The 20,526-nt window shown below is 32.2% G+C and overlaps 2 protein-coding genes across 7 annotated transcripts; one reads left to right on the top strand and one right to left on the bottom strand.

Annotated features, from left to right (window-relative positions):
* Window positions 1–397: 397 nt before the first annotated feature.
* Window positions 398–14,120, bottom strand: LOC111284636 (serine/threonine-protein kinase TOUSLED-like). 5 transcript variants are annotated; one of them, XM_022873419.2, is made up of 17 exons: window positions 13,523–14,114; window positions 12,890–12,979; window positions 12,470–12,676; window positions 11,734–11,784; window positions 11,396–11,503; window positions 11,250–11,294; window positions 10,589–10,701; window positions 9,579–9,645; window positions 9,328–9,394; window positions 8,814–8,911; window positions 8,519–8,698; window positions 8,144–8,354; window positions 7,710–7,974; window positions 6,953–7,007; window positions 6,533–6,694; window positions 720–931; window positions 398–622 (listed from the first exon to the last, which is right to left on the bottom strand). In XM_022873419.2, exons 1-17 carry the CDS (start codon window positions 13,796–13,798, stop codon window positions 520–522), a joined length of 2,310 nt encoding a protein of 769 aa, XP_022729154.2. In that variant the 5' UTR covers window positions 13,799–14,114; the 3' UTR covers window positions 398–519. The 5 variants fall into 5 exon arrangements, with proteins under 5 accessions (XP_022729154.2, XP_022729156.2, XP_022729159.2 ...); XM_022873421.2 differs by lacking the exon at window positions 11,734–11,784; XM_022873424.2 differs by lacking the exon at window positions 13,523–14,114 and having other exon boundaries at window positions 401–622; window positions 12,819–12,955.
* Window positions 14,121–17,632: 3,512 nt separating this feature from the next.
* Window positions 17,633–20,492, top strand: LOC149518384 (general transcription and DNA repair factor IIH subunit TFB1-1-like). 2 transcript variants are annotated; one of them, XM_089761982.1, is made up of 5 exons: window positions 17,633–17,906; window positions 18,346–18,424; window positions 18,525–18,586; window positions 18,752–18,815; window positions 20,428–20,492. In XM_089761982.1, exons 1-5 carry the CDS (start codon window positions 17,826–17,828, stop codon window positions 20,466–20,468), a joined length of 327 nt encoding a protein of 108 aa, XP_089618108.1. In that variant the 5' UTR covers window positions 17,633–17,825; the 3' UTR covers window positions 20,469–20,492. The 2 variants fall into 2 exon arrangements, with proteins under 2 accessions (XP_089618108.1, XP_089618109.1); XM_089761983.1 differs by lacking the exon at window positions 20,428–20,492 and adding an exon at window positions 19,313–19,427 and having other exon boundaries at window positions 18,752–18,889.
* The last annotated feature ends 34 nt before the right edge of the window (window positions 20,493–20,526 follow it).

Here is a 20,526-nt window from a genome sequence, read left to right as displayed (position 1 = left end):
AATGGCAGCATGGAACAAATTCAACTTCTTTTTTTTTTATTCTGATATTTGCATAAGATTCAGATCAACTTATTTTTTTTAAATATATCTCTTGTTATTATTTTTTATTTTTTATTATATACATCTATGCATAAATAAAGATTTTTATGCACTTTTCGATTTTCCATAAACGAAAAAATTTTACTATTCAAGTCCATTATATTATAAAGCTGATTTTATAAATTATAAATGGTATGAATATCATGAAATGTCACAAATACATAGAACATATTTAAAATAAATTATAAATGGTTATAATCCCATTAAATCTCTATTATTATTATTTTTCCTAATATCGATTACGTAATTTTTCATTAAAAGAATAAAAAACCTTGGCCAAAAAAATTCCCTTTCAAATGATCGCAAACTTTTTATTTCAATAAAATAAGAGCAATTACATTCAAAGAAAAATTTTTATTAAAATTAAAATTAAATAAAATGCAAAATGTATAGACTATGGAGCTTCTCTTGTATTCTCAATCATTCATCAAATTCCAAAGCTTTGAAGTATTTCCCATCTGAAAGATAGTTGCCAATTGCCAAACGAACAGCCCGCACATCCTGGGGCCGTCTTGAAACAATTCTGCAAAGGAGAAGGAAGTCATTCACTCATATTATTCCAAGCCCAGAGAGCAAGTATTTCATTATTAGTAGCTACTATAAAAAGATTTGGCTCAAACCTTCCTAAATCTCCAGGCTTGACCAAGCCAGAATTAACTCTGAGGCATGGAACTGATGCTGCCGTCTTTATCATTTTGGGTGCTTCAACCACAATTATGCGAGACCCTACTTCAAGCCTTGAGCTTCTTGCTGGCAACCCTTCTGCTGAAGATGATTCACACCTTAGAAGCAGGCCTTGGTTTCGAACTCGATACCCGGTCGAGCTGCTGAGCTGTAAGATTTGATTGCCGTGAGAATTTGAGCACGGTAATGTTGAAGTAGAAGACACAGAGAGTGCATGAGATATGAGACGATGTTTTTGTGGCTTCAGCTAGAGGGAATGTGTTTATTTGTATTTATACAAGTTTGAGTCTTTTTTTAAATAAAAATAAAAAGATAGACGAAGCGTTCAGTCAATTTAATAAAAGCTAAAGCCATCTTTTCTGTATCCAGTTACGAAGAAAAATGAATTATCATTTGCACAACATACATAACAGAAAAAAAAAAATGTATCGAACTTGAAAGAAAAACCAAAAAATACAGTAAATTTGTCAGGTCAAACAAGCAGGATATAATTACAAAACCTTTACAATCTATACAAAATTCCATGCGGATATTTCAAAAGAATTCAAAGCATATCCTTTATGACCCTGCTCTTTTTGGAACCTTTTGGCTGCGTATGTTCACATTTTTACTTCTTTAAATATGTAAGATATGGATCCTGTGATATTGTCAAAACATCCGACCTTTCTGCTTGGTTATATGTTAGACATCGGCGAATAAAATCCTGCACGGTTAAAATTATAATTATCATTAAGTAACCAAAAGTTCTCCCCATATATTCACATTTCATGATAGTCAAGCAACTGAAAGTCTAAACTCCTGAAATATAATTTCAGCAAATCTGCGGCATGTACATAGAAACAGATAACAAATGCCCTTATTGTGCAGGCATCAATAAAAATTTTGTGCTTAGGACGGGAAAGGAGAATAACTAAACTCTGCAGCTATGGCATCACCATTGAGAGGAAGTATTATCTGAAAAAGAGATTATCTACAATAAATGATTGAACATCAAGTCAAAGTCAAACTGCCATACTGCAATAACCATGATATATAACTGTGAAAATCTAATCTTCATTATTACTTGATTAGTTGACTTTATCTATTTAAGTTAAATCTCTTATTTTTAGAATAAGGAAGGATTTGGTTAATTACACTAAATCTATTATATATTTTCCTGTATAGAGAGTAAATTACTCCTTTGATTAGCTGTTTTAATGCATGAAAATCTTGGGTTTTAAGGTTGAAAATGTTTAGTTTTTAGCCTATATATTTTCATGCAATACTAACATTGTAATAAGAAAAATATAGAAGAATAAAATAGTTTTATTCTACATATTTTTTCATGGTACCAGAACACGATCTGAACCATTGAAAATTTTCACTCGAAGTCCGGTATGGCCAACAGAAAAGAGAGCCCGACGTCGGCGATTACTTCTAACCCCGGAGCTAGCGTTTCCCAATCACTATAGAACATTACTACTCTTATTCGAACAAGTTCTTTAGCACAAAAAAGTAATTTTCTAAGTGTTTTAAGTGTAAAACTAGAGAAATTAAATTCATGAATTGTGAATTTAGAAGCTTCAAAACATATGATTGGAGATGCATCTATATTTAGTAAATACAACCCATGTCATGAAAACTTCACCATTCGAATTGCTGATGAGTCACTTTCAAAAGTAACCGATACAAGTTCTATTATTATTTCCAAAGAGATAACACTTGATTCTATTTTGTTTGTCCCAAATCTAAGTTGCAATCTACTTTCTATATGCAAATTTACAAGAGACCTTAAGTATGTTACTAAAGTTTTTCCAACTATGTGTGAATTTTAGGATTTGGACTCAGGGAAGATGATTGGCAATGCTAAGATGTGTGCAGGACTCTATATCTTCAAAGCTAACGATTCTAAAAGACAATATCAAAAGACTTCTTGTGTGGCTTCATTCTCCAGTAATAATAAAGATAATACTATCATGTTGTGGCACTATCGGTTAAGTCATCCAAATTTTTTGTATTTCAAAAAGTTGTTTCCTCATTATTCAATCAAAATCCTAATAACTTTCAATGTGAAGTCAGCCAACTATTTAAATATACTTGTACCACATATCCTAATCACCCTTACAAATCATCCCATCCTTTTTCAATGATACACAATGATATTTGGAGTCCCTCCAGAATTAATAACATTACTAGCTCCAGATGGTTTGTTACATTTATTGATGATCACACCAGGGTTATTTGCGTATTCCTTATAAAGGAAAAATAAAAAATGGGCCAACTATTCCAAAACTTCAACAACATGATCCAAACTCAATTCAAAACCAAAATCCAAGTGTGGAGAACCGACAATGGGAGAGAATACTACAATTTAATTCTTCGATCATATCTAATAAAGCATGGTATAATTCATCAAAACTCATGTGTCGACACTCCTCAGCAGAATGGCGTTGCTAAAAGAAAGAATCGACATTTGTTGGAAGTTGCAAGATCCCTCATGATCACTGCCCATATACCTAAGCATTTTTAAGATGAGATTGTTCTCACCGCTACATATCTTATAAACAAAATACCTTCTCAAGTCCTGAAATTTCAAAGCCCTTGCCAATCCCTTCTCAATTCCTATCCTCACCTTCAAATCATCTTGTCTATTCCCATTAAAGTGTTCGGATGCATTGTATTTGTTTTTACCAGCCAACAAAACCAAAGCAAATTAGATCCCAAATCCATCAAATGCATATTTCTTAGATACTCCCCGAATCAAAAAGGATACAAGTGTTAGTCACCAATAACCAAGAAATTCTACCATTCCATGAATGTTACCTTTTTTGAAAATCAAACTTGCTTTCTCAAAACTACCATTCAGGGGAAGAATCCAATCACACAGGAATATCTACTTTGGGAATGTCTAATTACCGAACCACCAAACACTTCTCAAACTCCCTTTCACGTTCAAAATATCCAACCAGATCCTCCAACACCCTTTCATGTTCAAAATATCCAACCAGATCCTCCAACACCCTTTCAAGTCCAAAACATCCAACCAGATCCTCCAAGCCCAAAGTCCACACAAGGGAAAACAAACAAAGAATTGATTGTCTATTCACAAAGACATAAAACTCAAAAGGATCTAGGAGAATGTACAACTTCAAAACAAAACCAAGAATCTGAACCAATTTCAGAGATACTTGAAACCAACATAGGTAACACTCTTACTGAATCTAATTCAATTTAATCTTTTGATCATTTTGATCAATCGATTGCTCTAAGAAAAGGTGTGAGATCATGTACCCAACACCCAATCTGTAATGTGGTTTCTTATGAAGGTTTATCACCCAGTTATAGGGCTTTTGTTACCACACTAAACGATATGCAGATTCTCAATAATATTTATGAAGCACTCATGCAACCAAAATGGAAGATAGTTGTTTTGGAAGAAATCAAGGCCCTAGAAAAGAACAAAACATGGGAGATTTCAGAACTACCTAAAAGGAAAAATCCAGTTGGGTGCAAATGGATTTTTACTGTCAAGCACAATGCATATGCAAGTATTAACAGATTCAAAGCTCAACTTGTTGCAAAAAGATTTACTCAATCTTATAGCTTTAACCATAAGGAGACATCTGCTCCGATTGCTAAACTTAATTCAATCCGGGTGTTATTATCATTGGCAACAAATCTAGATTGGCCAATCCACCAACTAGATGTCAAAAATGCATTTCTTAAAGGTGACCTAGAAGAAGTTTAAATGAAAATCCCTCTAGGATTCAAAAACCAGGACAATTCTAGCAAGGTATATAAGCTTCAAAAGTCTTTATATGGTCTCAAACAATCCCCATGTGCATTGTTTAATATACTAACAAAAGTGGTAAAAAAGTATGGTTTTTCACAATGCCAGATCGATCACACCAATATTTGTCAAACATTCACTTGAAGGAAAAATGGCCATTCTTATGCCTATGTGAATTATATTATTCTTACTGGAGACCATGTGGAAGAAATTAGCAACCTAAAGAACCTCCTAGCCAAAGAATTTGAAATCAAAGATTTGGAACACCTCAAATATTTTCTTGGCATAGAGGTAGCTCGCTCAAGGAATAGCATCTCTGTTTCACAGCGTAAGTATGTCCTAGACTTGCTAAAAGAAACTGGAATGCTTGGATGCAAACTTGCTAACACCCCTATGGACACAATGAATAAGGTAGAAATGGAAGAAGGAAGTCCACCAACAGATAAGGGCAAATATTAAAAACTTATTGGGAAACTCATCTACCTCTCTCATACATGACCAAATATCAGTTTTTCAATTAACACAATAAGCAGATTCATCAACAACCCCACCAAAAAACACTTAAGCGCTGTGTATCGAATCTTACATTACCTAAAAAAGGGTTATTTTTTAAGAAGACATCACACCGAAATCGGAAGTGTAATCGATTGAGTTCGAGCTGATATAATATTAAGCTCGAGCTTGATTCGAAATTCGAGGCTCGAAACTCGGCTCGCACTCGATTGAGTTTTATTTTTTTAGCTCAAGCTCGACTCAATATAAAAATCGAGCTACTCGAGCTCGTTCGATTAGGCTTGATTAACATGTGAAAATAAGCTCGATTCTTATATTTGACAAAAGTTCGATTGTTTGTGCTCGAGCTCAAGCTCGAGTGCGAGATAGTTTATTAATTAAAATAATTAAAATATATTAAAATATAAAAGATCGATTAGGCTCGCGAACTACTTGAGCTGAGTATAAGAATGCTCGAATTCAGCTCGATCGATAAGTCGAGCTACTCGAACTTGAGCTCGACTCGATAATAATCGAGCCGAATTCGAGTTTTATTCGAATTGAACCCAAGTAACTTGCGAATACTAATATATCATTTACACCCCTAACTGACATGTTGAAATTTACACTGATGTTGATTGGACTGGATCTGTTATTGACTAAAGATCAACTACTGGTTTTTGTACCTATGTGTGGGAAATTTTGGTTACTTGGCGAAACAAGAAGCAATCTGTGGTGGATAGAAGTAGCGCGGAAGCCGAGTTTAGAGTTATGTCTCATGGCATATATGAGGAAATTTGGCTAAAAAGATTGCTAAGGAAGTTAAAGGTCTCTGCAAAAAAATCCATGAAGATATTCTACAACAACAAAGCTGCCATAAGTATAGCAAAGAATCCTGCTCATAATGATAGGACTAAATGTGTAGAGATTGATCATCACTTCATCAAAAAGAGGATAAAGGAAGGAATTGTTAGATTAGTTTATACTCCCACATGCCTCCAAACTGCAGACATACTCACTAAGGCTCTCTCTCGAAACAACTTCGAGAATCTGAAGTCCAAGCTGAGCATGATTGACATCTACCACCCAACTTAAGGGGGAGTGTGGAAATCTAATCTTCATTATTACTTGATTAGTTGACTTTGTCTATTTTAGTTAAGTCTCTTATTTTTAGAATAAGGAGTGATTTGGGTAATTACACCAAATCCGATAGATATTTTCCTATTATGTGTAGAGAGTAAATAACTCTTTTGATTAGCTGTTTTAATGTATGAAAATCTTGAATTTTAAGGCTGAGAATATTCAGTCTTTAGCCTATATATTTTCATGCAATTCTAGCATTGTAATAAGAAAAATATAGAAGAATGAAATAGTTTTATTCTAGAGATTTCTTCAATAACTCCACTTTTGATGCTTATGTACAGAAGTTGTTTCATCCATCAAGACAAAAACATGCAGCAGCAATTACCTAAGATAGAGAGAACTAACCTTTGCCTCATTGGAGATGGTAGGTCTTGATGGGAATTCAACCTTGCGTGCTTTGATAATTGTGTCTTCACGCAATATTCGTTCTTGAGTCTGGTCATGCCCAAATGGGCGTCTACCAAAAAGCATTTGGTAAAGTAGAACACCAGCAGACCAAACATCCACCTGTTTCAAAAGGAATATCAAATCAAAAAAGCTGAAAACCCAAATACCAAATCATAACTAATAATGGTGCATAGGATCAGATAACTATTCAGGCATTCTAAATCTGATGAACTAGAACAAAAATTCATAAGGGCAAAAAAGTTAAACTCTATATGTTAATGAAACCGTCCACTTATCATGTTCCACATACATGGCCTCACCCTCACTTAGAAAGGAAAACAGAGAGAGAAAGAAGAGATTGGGAATAAAGTCACTGACCTTTGATGAAATCAGAGGTGTCTTGCTGAGCTCAAAGCATTCTGGGGGCAAGTACCTGACATTATAAAACAAAAAACAACAAACTCTAGCTCATGAAAAGATATAGAGAAGATGACCACATACTATAGAATAAGCACAAATAAAAAAGAAGAGGTTTTATCCAAACATAGGAAACTAGAATCACCAACTCATTAAAAAGCAATACAGAGAAAAGGAGGAAAATGATAAGAGAAGCCACCATATAATCATTAAAGTAGATTAACAAGTCCACCCTTATGGAAAGGGAGCCTGTTATGACAGCAGCTTTCAAGGACATAGAGTAGAATGCACTATTGTTTTCACCATAAAACACGTAGCACGAAAAATCAGAACCACAAAGAGAGAATTTTCTTTCCAATAATTTATCCCCATAAAGAAATTTACAATATTTGTGCTCATGACATCCATAATTACATATGTAACATCAGCACTCTTGCTTTCAGTAATATTTCAAAATTATATGGTCATTTCTACAGCAACAAATTCAACATATGCAGCACAAATAGGTATGAGTTTTCTTTACACAAACCCTTCTCAAAGGCCAGATAATATTCAACAGAGCATTCATTATACATTCAAGTTGTAAAAGTGCTACATTTAGCATATAATTGGTATAAGTTATGAAAACAATTGCAGCAGAAATGAGAAGAAAAAGCAGAAAAGGCAGGCATTTCAAGAGTTAAAGGTTCAAGGAAGGACATCAAACTGCATTACTCACCAATATGTCCCAGCTCCCTGGGATGTAAGTTCCATCCCCTGGGATCCAACATCATCCTCTACTATTTTGCTAAGACCAAAATCAGTCACTTTTGCTACACCTAACTCATCAAAGAGAACATTCCCAGGCTTCAGATCATAATGGATAATCTTCTGCGCTCTTTTATTCAAGTATACAAGGCCTTGGAATATTTGAACTATGATAATCCTAGCTTCTTTCTCAGGCAACACTGGCGTTGCCTTCAAAACAGCATCAAGATCTTTACCTGAAACCAATAAAAGAAAACAGAAGACAAAAAGAAATGAAAGTTAAGCATGCAAGGCAGATTTATAAAGCCATCATCTAGACAAGATTTGCAGGACTTCTCTACCAACCAAACTAAATAAAATAAGACTCCCAGACAAATAATGTGGTTGAGACTTGAGAGAGTTTACCGCTGCAGTACTCTAAGACAGTGCAGAACGTATTATGGTCAATCTCAAAAATGTCCCAAAGCCTAACAATGTGATGGTGCACCAATGTCTTGTGAATATTGTACTCTCGAATTGCGTGCCGGATGTAACTTTGCTTCTTATCCTCACTCCACTGAGCATTCAGACCATGAAGTTTACATGCAACGTATCTATGCTCTACCAAGTCATAAGCCTGCCGGAAATTTCTTACTTCAAATCACTGCAAAAAGATATGTTTTCACAATTGCCAATTTTGGCAAACGAATTCTAGACTTTTGACATAGCAAATGGGCCTTAGTCAAACATGCTCAGCAAAACATTTGAATATCAAAGATAGAAGCTTGCCAAAGTTCTGACCTTATAAACCTCACTGAATCCTCCTTTGCCAAGAAGATTTAAAAGGGCATATCTATTATTCAGAATTTGAAAATTGTTAAAACGGGAACCATCCTCATCTCGGATGCGCTTCATTTCACGTATAAGCCTTCCTTTATCTAGTTCATAGCGATCTCTTTCACGGAGAATACTCTCCTCCTCCTACAGAACATCCACAACTCAATCACGAATGTGCAAGGAAAAAATCAACAAAACCTTTGTGCCCTCAATAATATCAGAAAAACTAAGGAACAATCATATGTGGAGATAAACTTACACGTTTAATACTTGCTAAACGTGATTTGTATATCTCATCCTGGATGAGAATATCTTCTTCTTGTGCACCTGGTTCTGCATCAGTCGCATCACCTTTGTCTTCAAGCAAGAGAAAGTTGCTCTTCTTTCAGATTTATACCCTTTTACATGTTATTTCTATTTGCAGAGTTAGTGCTGTGTGTGTGTGTGTGTGTGTCTATGCTAAATATTTGTTTATGTTCCATATCAACGAGTATATTTATTTGTGTGTGTGCGTATCAACATGTTAGGTGCACATACACCAAGAGTAAAGTCTTCAAGTAAAAGTTAGAAGCATGTAAATGTCAGATGTCAACAATGCCAGCTGGTTTTATGAATGCAAACACATGAACCGACATCCTTAAGTTATCCTGTTTATAATCCCATAACACTTAAAACAGACTGAACAGAAATCTATTCCCATATAGTTCCAGAACTTGGATTACTACAGACAGTATGAATTCTTAAACACCGGAACCGCAGAAATTAGGCTTTACCAGATTGTCGCTTCTTCAATTGTTTCCTATGTCGTTCAACAGCCTCCTTAGCTTCCAACAATTGTCTCTAAAAGAAAAGAAAATGAAAGGGAAACACATTTAAAAACTATATATAAATCATCATGCTAACACACTAAAAAACAGAGAATCCTCATCCTTATCATTACATCAATTAACTTTTTCTTTTATTGCTAATTTATATATATATGTGTGAGAGAGAGAATGAGAGAGAGAGAAGAAGAAGAACATACAAGATGAGCATTTAGATCTTTCAGTGCTTGCCCATCCTCCCACGTTTCAGATATGACTGTTCCAGCTCTGAAGGCAAAAGAATGTCAGGCCAACTCATTAATCAAGAGATGCAAGGAGGAGTAACACTAACAACGTGGTTACACACTACATTAATGAGGCACATGATAGAGAAAGAAAGAAAAATATTAAACGAAGCAGCATTCTTGGATACTTAAACCATATAACTCCAGCAGCACATACACAGAATTATAAGAATTAAGACATATTACATTGCATAATTCACCAAATCACTTTTTTCCTCCCACTTAAGTTTAACATACGATCTCATGCTTTACTAATCTCTGGGAATTGTGGAAAATATGGTGGCGTATTATTATCAACAGTGAAGACTGCCTTTCAATTTATAATGTGCAATACAGTTTTTTTCTACAAGAAAAAACTCTCTATGAGGAATCACACTATTCATGCATTATTTAGCACCATAGATTGTGATATTCATAATGAGTTGCATTATAATGTTCCCAAACAACATGTAGCTACTTTGTGAGTCCATCTATATCAATACATTCCCAGATTGAATATTTTTAAATACTTAGCATAGTCACCATTTCTTCGCTTTTGATTATGCAATCAAATATAACAACATTCATTTTTTTTTTCATTTTGCTTTTCTCTCGCTCTGACCAAGAACCATACCAACTATGAAGAGTTCATAGTAGCATGTTATCTAAAGCTAAAAATTGTTATAAACCCAATTACACCTAAATTGCCAAGACTCAAGGATTTTGTAGCACACAACCATCCTAGTTGTCATTCTTTTGCTTTTATTTAACACTTTTAGATACTTAATGTAGTTGTCATTTTTTTGCTTTTCGTTGTATGAAATATTTCGACATTCTTTATCAAAATTTTAAAATTTTGCTTTTTCTCTCATTCAGACTACGCACCATGTCAAGCATAAAAATCTGTTCCAAGAACATTCACTAAATTTGTAAAGCTTTTTATATACCTGATTACACCCACATTCCCGAGTCTCAAGGAATCCTGCCTTACTTTCATCCTAGCTTCCTGTCTCTCAGCTTTTGAAACAGCTATCAGCAGATCAGATATCATTTTTGTTCTCTAAATCACAATCAGATAAGAGGCCCAGAATTAAAGCTGACACTATAAATTACTAACAAGCACACTTAGTAAAAATACTTTCTTTTTCTAGTTATTTTTCTTTTCTATTTCCAGTATGAGCGAACATTTTTATAGAGTTTGATTTTCTATCTTGTGTAACAAACAACACTTTTTAGAATTTCAACTATGCACATAAAAATAACAGTTCACAAGAATATTACAGAAACAGTCTTGAGAAGATGCAGAGGTGAATCGAAATATTAAAACAAACTTTATATATCAGACTGATGCAAAGAACAAGCCCCCTATTATAGCAAATAACAAGAATCCAGGTGCACTAGATTCCAATATTGCATAACTCCTAAGTTTCCAGCATAAATGCGTCAAATGAAGAAAAGCATTTTTTTTCTAACATTGCGTTCAAAGACAATTTGATATCTATGGCTAGAATATAAATGTTGTAGAGATGTGATATAGGTCAAATCTATGGCTGAATAAAGTTAGAACTTGTATTATATTGAGATCCATCAATAAAGTGTAATAAACACCTTTGGCTTCATTTGCTGATCATAATCTTTAATATCTTTCAATTCCTGTCAAAAACACAATAAACACGAAAAGGTAAGTAGTAAGTACATAAAGAACTATGTACCAGATTAAAAAAAAAGGTCACATAGCAGATGCACTTAAAAACCTTTTCTAGTTGCCGACATAGATTTTGATAATCAGAGGCTTCTTGACGACATTTATGAAGGTCATCCTCCAATGCTGCAACTTTGGCACGTAAAGATGTCACCTCTTCCTAAGTTAAGTTGCCAAACAAAAGGATAAGAACTGTGAGTTACAAAAATTTTGCTGCAACCCAAGAAAGATGACCCAAAAATGTATTTTAGAAGAAAGCTAACATGCAAAAGCAATTAGTATTCATCTTTCCTCCACTTTTTCTGGACTAAAAAGAAATTTAGTTGCCAAAAGAAATGACGAAGAAATTTGAATTGTTAAAACGAAGGCAAACTTTATCAAAGTACATACCTCTAGTGAAGTGTGGTCATCAGTCCAGAACTGCTCTTTAGGCCTACTATCCTGATAGAAGAATATATAACAAAATGCCGTAATTGTTTATGATTTGACTTATACAACTAATCTGGTATAATAATTATGAAATTTAGCTAACTAGTCTGGTATGCCATAAAGGAACAGAATAAAAATTTTCTTTCCCCCGGTTTTCCCCTATTTGTTTCAAAATTTAATAAAGGAAACGTTCTTAAATTTTCTTTCTCAATAAGCAGCTTAAAAGTGGCAGGAGAAAATGATAGACACTTGGGCACCAGTGTCACACAGGTTTTTGCTCCACTTTTAAAGAATAAACTTTTTCTCTTATCAAAAGAAACCTCACTTTTCTTTATTTTCCTTTATAACTCTCCTTCCTCTTGAACCATGTAAAGTGTAGAATACAAAGGACTCATAGAAAATAAGCTTAAATATTGAAAGAGAAGAAAATGTGAGTCATGTCCTCAAGATTATTTTATTTTCCTTTGGTTTCATCTCCAATTTTTAAACTTTATAAGTTTGACCTTGACATGCCCAAGCTTCACCCACCTTTGCTGCCACTTAAGCAAAGCAAGTACAACAGCACTCAAGTGAATTGTCCAATATGCCAAAAAGGTTACTAGAGAACAACCTAAAAGAGCATTTTTGGCATTGATGACTTTTAATCATAATCAGAGAGGAAATAAAAAACAAAACATCCTGTGGCAGTGAAGAGCACCTTATGAAATGAGTTCTCAAGCTGACCATTTGAAAGCGTTACCATGGAACTAGATATATGTTGTCTTGTCTGATCATTAGCTCTAGAACCACGGCCTCTGCTTGAAACAGAATGGCCCCTTCCACGGCCCTGTTTTCTCCTATTCCCATTGGAACTTGCCTTCGACTCCATGGCTTCCACAATCTTTTGCCTCCCTTCAGCAACTGCCTGATTCATTTTTCAAACAAAGATAAATTTATGTAATCCTTTTCTGGAGATCGAAAAAGTAAAGCTTACAGTCCCCAGATAAATAAATAGAGACAGTGAAGCCATCAAACAAATTGATTCACTAAAAATGTCATCAAATTACCTTGAAGAGCTCAAAAGCAAAGAGATTATTTCAAACCTCCAAAAGGATTAGCTCATGAACCATAAACCTACCTCCACATGTTCAAAAACTGGTGAGGTATCATCTCCTTGAACTTTCTGGCGCTTCAGAGTATTGGCTTGTATTAAAAACTCACCTCCATTCTAGCATAATTAGACATATAAAAATACGTTAATCCAAGTTTTAAAACTTGAATGATATCACGAATTCAACAATACTTGAACAAGGGGGACTGTGGGTCACATAATCCAAATAGCGTATATAAATGGAGAAGGTGAAACTGCCAAACATATCATAGATATGATTATTCCTTTGGTCAAATGGTACAAAATTTATCCCCAAACTTTAGCAACTTCAAGCACGAAAACACAGTTATTAACCCTAACATTCTATCCATGTCAATGATCCATCGTAATAAATCGAAAGTCCTAATCATTTAAACCAATCGTTCCTATCAGGCATGTTGTATTGCAACGCAAAGTAAGCCAATGCCGCGCTGAACCAGTAGTTTTCAAATCAATAAACAATAAACGTAATACATCCAAGTCGTAATTGTTCCATCTAAAATAAAATGTAGCAATGAAATGTGCTTCAAAACTTACAGTTATTTTTCTATTAATCCGTATTTGGAAAGTATTAAAAAAAAAAAAAAAACAAATGTCGAAAGGATGGTAAGGGCTTTTTACCTCGTCATCAGAATCACTTGAACTAGAAGCCTCAGGCAAGTCCTCAGAGGAACCAAATTTGGAAGCCGACGACAGAGAAGACCAAGTCGGTTGTTGCTGCTGCTGCTGCTGCTGCTGCTGTTGTAGTTGTTGCGGTTGCGGCGGTTGCTGAGAAGCAGTTGCTAAAGAGGCCTTGCCTACCAAGCGAGCTTCTAGCTTTGCAATCTTGGTGGGCAAAGATTGGTCCGATTGGTTTGAGGAATTTGAAGAGAAATGTAATAACATATCGTCCGACATTGTGGACCAAACTCGATGGTAAAAAACGAAAACGACTGCTTAGATCATTAAGGACAACAAAAAGAGGACAAAAGTGGAAAACTGTGTTTCCTTTTTAAGAATTTAGGGTTTGAATTTCGTAGTAAAGAGGGAGTAGAGAACCAAGAGAGACGGAAGAAGGACAAAGGAAAGAGGCTTTGGGAGATTTTCTTTTATTTTTAACCTTTTGGATTTTAAGTTTTGAATTTTGAGCAAGGGAAAACGAATAAGTGATTTTTTTGATGGGTTTGATTTTCTTGGGAGAAAAAAGAGGGTTTGATTTGGTCTCGGCGTCCACAAGGGTGGGATTATTTGCACCCCAGTAACCACTAATACACCTTACAAAATTAATCAAATAAAAATTTATTTAAATACCTTTTTTTTTTTTTTTTTTACACTTTTTTCGATTTTTAATTGAAAATTAATTTTTGAAAACCTCTTCAATGGATCGAAAATATAGTTGTGAAAACTTCTTACCTATATCAAAAATACATTTTTAAAAAGTATTACAATTATTTATAAATTATTTTTGGAAGTAATTTTTTACTTTAATTTTTTGTTATGATTTTTAAATTGATCTGTAATGATTTATCCGACATATATAATGTTTAATTCTAATAGTAAAACCTTTAATCTTTTGACTCAACATTATCCGTTAACTAACGTTCGAAACATTTATTAATTTTAACAAATATGCATTTGAAAAAAATTACTTAGTATGAAAAATACTCGTGCAAGTGACTACTACACCATGTGCAATGAAACAGTCACACTTTATCACAAATGGTACAACAGTTAATTTGCACACATACTTTTTCACATTAAGTGATTCATCCCAGATGCACGTTTATTAAAATTGTAAAATGTTACAAATATTATTGAACATATAATATCTGATGACCAAAATATTAGAGATCTCTATTGATGGAGTTGTCAGTCTACTAATGACATAATAAGGTTAATTTTTATGTATTAAAAAGTTATCTAATCTCTATTAGTGGTCAAAGGTTATTGTGTACCTGAAATTTATTTCTAAAAGTTTTTAAATGATTTCGTAAATGAATATCCATAAACTATTAAGAAATTCTAGAAAAACACTTTCAAAATTTTTCAAAGGTTTTTAGAATTAGATTTTCAAAAATGAATTTTTAATATGTTAAAAAAGTTTCCAAACATCTATTTCCATAAACTTTTAATGTATTTTGAAAATTTATTTTCAAATGGCTCGAATTGCTGTCCCAAATGACACCCATAAACTTGAAATTTTAAATATTTGGAAATGAAACACAAAATCAAATGAAAAAAACAAAAAAAAAAAATGATTTACCTATGATTCTAAGTAATCTAACATCAAAATCAAAATTTGGGCTTGATTTAAAGCTCCAAAAGAGTTTAGGGTTTCAATGAAGAAAAATAAATAGGGTGTGGGGTGTTTGGTTTTTTAGGAAACTAAAGTTTTAATTTGAGGTGTAAAGAGAATAAGGTATTGGTATTAATAGTAGTGGAGGGTGAATAGAAGAAATAGAGATGTAAACAGTCCCTCTCTATCTATAATTGAATGATCAATTATATTTGTATTTATATTATGTAAAGTATTAAAATTTGTTAATTATTATAATGTTTTATATAAAATATTATATGTTATAATTTGTATTGAAAAATATAAAGTATATTTTTATTATTTTATTAAACTTATATATAATTATTATTAAAATTTTAAATTGAATTATTTTTATATATTTTTTATATTATATTCATTTATTATATGAAAAACACATGTACTACCTATGGGATTGTAAAAAAAATATAATAAAAAAGGAAACGAGCAATGAGGTGATGGGTCAGGTGACATGGGAGAAACTGAGAGAGAAGATTGAAAAATGGGAAGTTAAAGTGTGAACTATGGCTCTAACCATGCCACATTATCCAAATAGGGCTTAAATCTAGTTGAGTTTTTGTAAATTTTTTATCTAACAACTAAAATCTATACATATATATATAAAAACAATTTTCATGCTCCAATTGACTCCAAATTTTAGCCAAATTAGCAAATTTGCTATTTATTTTACCCAATTAATTATTCATTTTATGCCATCTAAGCTTAATATGGATTGAAAAGGGATTTATTATTTGTTAAGGATATCTAATTGAAAAAAAAAAAAAAGGAAACGAAAAGAGTCTAGAAAAGGTTCATTAGTGTCACCATTGTTCGTGGGAAGAACAATAAACTGAAAATGTTTGATTTTGTCATCCTAGCTTTGATGGTTTAGGTATTAATAAATCTATTAACCAATTGTTATTTTCATGATTATATAAATATTGGCCCAGTTATGTTTTCCATGTTAAATTTGATTAAAAAATAAACTAAATGAATGATGGTGCATTACTCTTTCATTTACAATACTAACTTTATATGCCATTTAGTGGTTTTCCCCATATGCTATATTTACTAATCTAAATGACAATTATCCCTGACTCTCAGTTGATGGGCGATGAGATAAAAGTTTTGATTACTTAAAGCTTTAATTTGTTGATATACTTTCTATAGAGAAGTCTAATGCAATCTATTAATTTCTTCAAAGACTATAATAATCCTTTAGGAAAGAAAAAAGGTTGATGGAGCATTGCTTTTGGGTTTGCCCAAAATATTTAATCTAAGTACTATTTGTGTTGCAAATAAACTTTTAAAATGCTTTTTCACATTCTCAAAAATTGTTCATAGAATGTTGAGTTTTTGTGATGGAAATTAAACACGGAATATGCATTGTAGGGAAGGTATTATGTCCACACCAATTGTTTCTATTATAATTCGAAAGAGGAAGGCAGTTGTATCTCTTTTCATTTTGATTTATATGCATTGTGTCAACATTTAAATATTTATGTATTTTTTTGGGATATCCTAAAATTATATATATATATATATATTTGAATATATAAAATTTTTATTTTTTATTTTAAAATTATATTTTATGATATTTTTTACTTTTTAACATAGATTTTAATTTTAATATGAAATACGTTAAAATTAAAATTTTTTCTTAAACTCTATGAAAATTAATAAATGACAAACTATATATATATAATGACAAACGATTTTAATTTCTCATTAAAACTTCAACTTTAGTTTTGTTTGATGAAATTTAGACTTTTTTCAAGAATTATTATTCAAAAACTTCAATTACAATAATTCAATATAACTAAATCTATTTTATATTTATAAAATCAAAATATTGTTATTAAAATTTAAAATTGATAATGAAATCAAAGTTGCCCATATTATAATGGCATAAGATCTAATTACTCATGCACTCTTTGATAAAATTTAACCAGTTAAAATTATCTAAGAAATTTCTATCATAACCATAATAATTCAATATAGTTTAAAAACTTTTTTATCTATAAAATTAATAATAATAACATTATTATTAAAATTAAAAATTATAATTAATAAAAATTAATTTAAATGGAAAGTTAGAATTTTAATTTAATGTATAAAAACTATTTATTGTTTGTAAAACTAATTTTATTTTAAAATTTAAAATTATAATAAAATAAAAATTAATTTCAAATTTTAATAAAAAATTATTTCATTGTTCAAAAAGATTTTTCACATCTTTCCTTTATTCTATACAGAGTTTAGTTCCATGGGCGGGTCAATTTAGAACCAAATTCTAACGCAGCGTTTGTCGATCGCAGGGCCCAACGGTTTAAAAGAAGCCTAATTTGAAATCGTATTTTGGGCCTGAAACTTAAACAGTCCAGCCCAATCATAATTTTTCTCCCCACAAAACAATCCACTCTTCCGATGATTATTTCGTCGATTTCTGGGTTGATCGGGCTTTTCCGTTCAGTCTTCTCTCCATCACTTTCTCAGCAACTTTGTCTTTCCCTCACCGATCCTATCTCCATTTCTCTACCTACGATATAAACAAAACTGTAAAGCTCAATTTTATGATTTTTTTTATCAAATAATTATTAATTTATAAACTATTTTCCTTATTAATCGAAGATGGCGAGCGGTCACTTGACTAAGCGAGCTAAGTATAAAACCACAATCAAGGACCCTGGAACTCCCGGTACTCTTAGAATGGTACTCATTTGATTTATTTATTTAATTTAATTTTTTATGATTTATTTTTTTCATTTAAATTTGATCGGTGTAGAAAAAGAATAATGAACTAATGTTTAAATAATTCATCTTTTTTTTTTTGTTTTTATGAAATTTGAAGATTTGAATGCATTATATTTAGAGCTAGCTATTTTTCATTTTTTAAAAGTTTGTATTATATTATTATTTTGTTTAAATAATCATCTGTTTTTATTTATTTTATTTTATAGTAATAAAATGTGGTTTTGGATAGGTGCTAAAAAGAGAGTTATTGCAGATGAGAAAGCTTTACTTTAGGAAAATGATTTAAGTTTGTGATGTGTTTTATTGTATTGATAAATATTTTTGTGGTGAGTATTTTAATAATGTGTCATCGAGTGATTGAAGGAAATAATGATGTAAGTAACTTTGCTTTGTACAGACAATTGAGAAAATTTTATTTGTGCCTTATAATCCTAAGTCTGCTGGAAAGCTTGATGTCGAATTTCGATACATTAAAGGTAAATTGCTGCAATGCTGTGTGTAGTTCGGAATGTACATTTGCACGGCAACACTTATCATATTGTATAAACAATGTTGCTTAAATGCTGAAATGTGCAGGTCAAAAGCATACGAAAGAGGGATCAAACAAGCTGCCATGGCTTAATCTTACTAATAATCAGGTATCATTGTTTATGTCCATTGACTTCATTTTTGTTTAGGGACAGATAACAATGGTTTTGGTTATTGATTTGTTTTAGTATTTATTTAGATTGAATCTCAATGCTTTTCTGTGGTTTTGATTGAAACATGAAGTGTTCAAAGTTTTCTTTATGTGTTGCTTTCAGAATAGGAGTTTCATCTTTGAGTTTGAAAATTATTCCGATCTCCAAGATTGTCGAGATTTTGTGGGTAAGTTTCAAGTTTCAGTTGAATGAGTTTTGCCACAATATGATTCTCGGATTTCATTAAGGATTTACTTACAGGTTTGTCATTGTTCTTAGCAGTCGCCATGCATGCTTTTGGATATTTTTTCTTTTCTGATAAATTGCTGAAGAAGGCTTTTTAGTTTTCTATCTCTCCTTGTTGACATTGATATATTGAATAGCTTATCAATGGTGTTAACTTGTTCTTGTTCTTGGTTTTTGGTTTTTGGTTTTTTATTTTATTTTTATTAATTTTTTGCTTCTCTCTTAACAAGTGTATAATTCTGTTTAATTTCTATGGTTATGGGCCTGAGGTTTACTGTATACATGCTTATTTATCAAGAATTATTTGATTCAAAGTCAATACATCCCCCTCTTTGTTTCCCTTTTAATTTTGCTGTTCTATGCCTTGCATGTTATGCTGCATCATATGAAGTTTTAGTTCACTTGTTTCAAGATGTGATTTTCATTTATCATGAATAGGAAAAGTTCTTGCAAAGAGTGCAGAATTTTCTGAAAAATCTACTGTTACATATCCTGATGAACAACTCAGTGCAGCAGAAATGGAGCTCCGAATTAAGTTATTACAGGAAGATAGGTGAATTTAACTTTTCATCTTTTACATGATTCAGAAGCAAATTTGTTAAAAAGAATAACAAGAAAAACATAATTGATTAGAAATCAACTTCCATCACTACCTATTTGGTGGCATGCCGGTTTGTAATTGTATTGTGAATTCCAACTGGGGTGGGGTGAGGGATTCAAGATGCTTACTTCCAGCAAATTTAAGAAAAAATTTAAAGGTGGGATGGAAAATAGGAAAGCAACCTGCTGCAAAGTGAAGTAATTAACAGTGTTATGGTTTACATGATTAGGTTTTATTATATTTTATTGCACCCATGCATTCGCTTATTATGGTTTATGCATGAAAGAATTTCAGATTGATAAGGAAATATAGGAGTCGAACTGTGGTTTGTAAAATATAAAACTCATGTTGATATTGAATAATTTGTAAACCATAAATCTCTAACATGAAATTAAAAACAATCCACACAGTGGTGATGGTAAGTTTGTTCTGAAATCATCTCTTTGTGTCTTTCTAGAGGTATAAGTAATTTGATTGGACATCTCTTTGTGGATGTAAACATTTCAGACGGTAAAATTTTCCTTAGTTCTTATATATGATGAGTGGAACTTAATATATGTAAGTTTGAAATGGACATAGGATGTAGAACATGATAGTTATTTTATATGTATATGTACCTCTTTTAAGTGAAATAGGATAAATAAGGTATGATCATTTGAGTCGAGTTGCCACAATAGCAGATTTGACATGTAAAAATAAAAGTCTTAACTGACTATGTCTTGTGTATGTTTGCTTATTTTGTGTTGTTGGCTTTGCTTATGCTTGTTTGCATTTTGTTTTATATGAGCTGGATTTTGTGACTATTTGCGACTATGATGGATTATTGTGGAACCCAATAATCTACATTTTTAAAGATGTAAATGGTGAGCTTAGAAGTCCTGCGTAAAGCTTACTGGTAAATCAGCACATCTTTTGTGCTGTCCTAAATTCTGTAAATGCTTGAATTGAACAGATAATAAATCTTACCCTTTACATCTTGGGCAAGAAGTTTAAAAGTTACTGCTGCCGCCTGCTGGATTCTTTGCTACTGGATGCAACTTCTTGAGCTGAT

Source organism: Durio zibethinus, chromosome 6, assembly GCF_047325235.1.
Source record: "Durio zibethinus cultivar Kanyao isolate XHJ-2024 chromosome 6, ASM4732523v1, whole genome shotgun sequence".
NCBI lineage: Eukaryota > Viridiplantae > Streptophyta > Magnoliopsida > Malvales > Malvaceae > Durio > Durio zibethinus.
Note: the sequence above shows the minus strand (reverse complement) of the source record. Positions and strands in the feature narration are given on the sequence as shown.

Bases quoted from the DNA above. Each gene is read 5' to 3' on its own strand.
- LOC111284636 (XM_022873419.2), bottom strand. From the start codon at position 13,798: ATGTCGGACGATATGTTATTACATTTCTCTTCAAATTCCTCAAACCAA. The intron at 10,702-11,249 runs GTGTTTATTACA...ATTGTGATTTAG, and splicing joins ATCAGCAAATGAAGCCAAAG to AGAACAAAAATGATATCTGA. The intron at 9,646-10,588 runs GTATATAAAAAG...TTTTGCCTTCAG, and splicing joins GGGAATGTGGGTGTAATCAG to AGCTGGAACAGTCATATCTG.
- LOC149518384 (XM_089761982.1), top strand. From the start codon at position 17,826: ATGGCGAGCGGTCACTTGACTAAGCGAGCTAAGTATAAAACCACAATC. The intron at 18,587-18,751 runs GTATCATTGTTT...TGTTGCTTTCAG, and splicing joins TTAATCTTACTAATAATCAG to AATAGGAGTTTCATCTTTGA. The intron at 18,816-20,427 runs GTAAGTTTCAAG...TGAATTGAACAG, and splicing joins AGATTGTCGAGATTTTGTGG to ATAATAAATCTTACCCTTTA.